The sequence below is a fragment of the Chiloscyllium plagiosum genome, chromosome 17 (genome assembly GCF_004010195.1).
Source record: "Chiloscyllium plagiosum isolate BGI_BamShark_2017 chromosome 17, ASM401019v2, whole genome shotgun sequence".
NCBI classification, from domain to species: Eukaryota; Metazoa; Chordata; class Chondrichthyes; order Orectolobiformes; family Hemiscylliidae; genus Chiloscyllium; species Chiloscyllium plagiosum.
The window spans coordinates 107,311-108,387 of NC_057726.1; the positions used below are offsets into that span (position 1 = coordinate 107,311).

A 1,077-nucleotide genomic window follows, 5' to 3' on the forward strand; every position below is an offset into this window, starting at 1 on the left:
CTACCCCCCCCCTCCCCCGAGCCGGTACCTGGATGAACGCGTTACCCTGAACGCTCTTGGCGGCTTCAACCGTCACCCTGATGCCATTCGCGGAGGCGAAGACCGTCGCCTGGTCTCGGAAATGAACGGCTTTGAGCAGATTCGACAAATGCCGCACATTGTCTAAAATGGCAACGAGAACAAACCGATCATTTCCCGCTTCAGGCCCGGAGGTTTGCTGCATTGAGCCCGCAATTGGCAAAATCCCAGCCCCAGGCTTCAGGTCCGCTTAGGCCGCAGCTGCTTCCGCGGAATCTCGGCGCCAAGCAGCAAAGAGATACAACAGGTTTGAATTAATAAAGAAATCTTCAGTACTTTCAAAGCCTCTTATTGATAACGAAACGAATCAATCACGTTTGAAACCGTAAAGGCCATTCAGCCCACCGTGCCGATGCGAATGCTCCCCAGCGAAAGCTCGGGCCGCCCTCCCACTTTCTCCTTTTGTAATTCCGTCCAAGGTCGCGGCCCCGTGAGACTCTCAAACAGAATAAGTCGCTGCTGTGAGCATGGCCCTCCTCCTCCTGTTACCCAATGCGTGTTTTACCAACTCTCTTAAATCTGTGCATCTCTGCCTCTCATAACTTTACATACTTCAGATCCTCCCTCAGGCTCCTCTACTCAAAATTCAGAGGAACCTCGATTATTCGAGTATCAACTATCCAAATATCGGATAATCCGAGGTCCGGATAGAAATATTACATCAAAGACATGTTTCCAACCCTGATCACAAACCAAGCCTATAGAACAATACAGCACAGAACAGGCCCTTCGGCCCTCGATGTTGCACCGACCTGTGAACTAATCAAAGCCCATCCCTCAACACTATCCCATTATCATCCATGTGCTTATCTAAGGATTGTTTAAATCTCCCTAATGTGGCTGAGTTAACTACATTGGGAGGCAGAGCATTCCACACTCTTACCACTTTCTGAGTAAAGAACCTGCTTCTGACATCTGTCTTAAATCTATCACCCCTCAATTTGTAGCAATGCGCCCTCGTACAAGCTGATGTCATCATCCTAGGAAAAAGACTTCCAC

At 49.2% G+C, this 1,077-nt stretch overlaps 1 protein-coding gene across 1 annotated transcript in view; it reads right to left on the reverse strand.

Annotated features, from left to right (window-relative positions):
• rad1 (RAD1 homolog (S. pombe)) overlaps positions 1 to 754 on the reverse strand; it is a 23,631-nt gene extending 22,877 nt beyond the window's left edge. The window contains exon 1 of the mRNA XM_043706454.1: positions 29 to 754. Within this exon, the coding sequence (XP_043562389.1) occupies positions 29 to 223 (195 nt within the window). The 5' untranslated portion in view covers positions 224 to 754. The remainder of the gene's footprint in view (positions 1 to 28) is intronic.
• Positions 755 to 1,077: the final 323 nt, after the last annotated feature.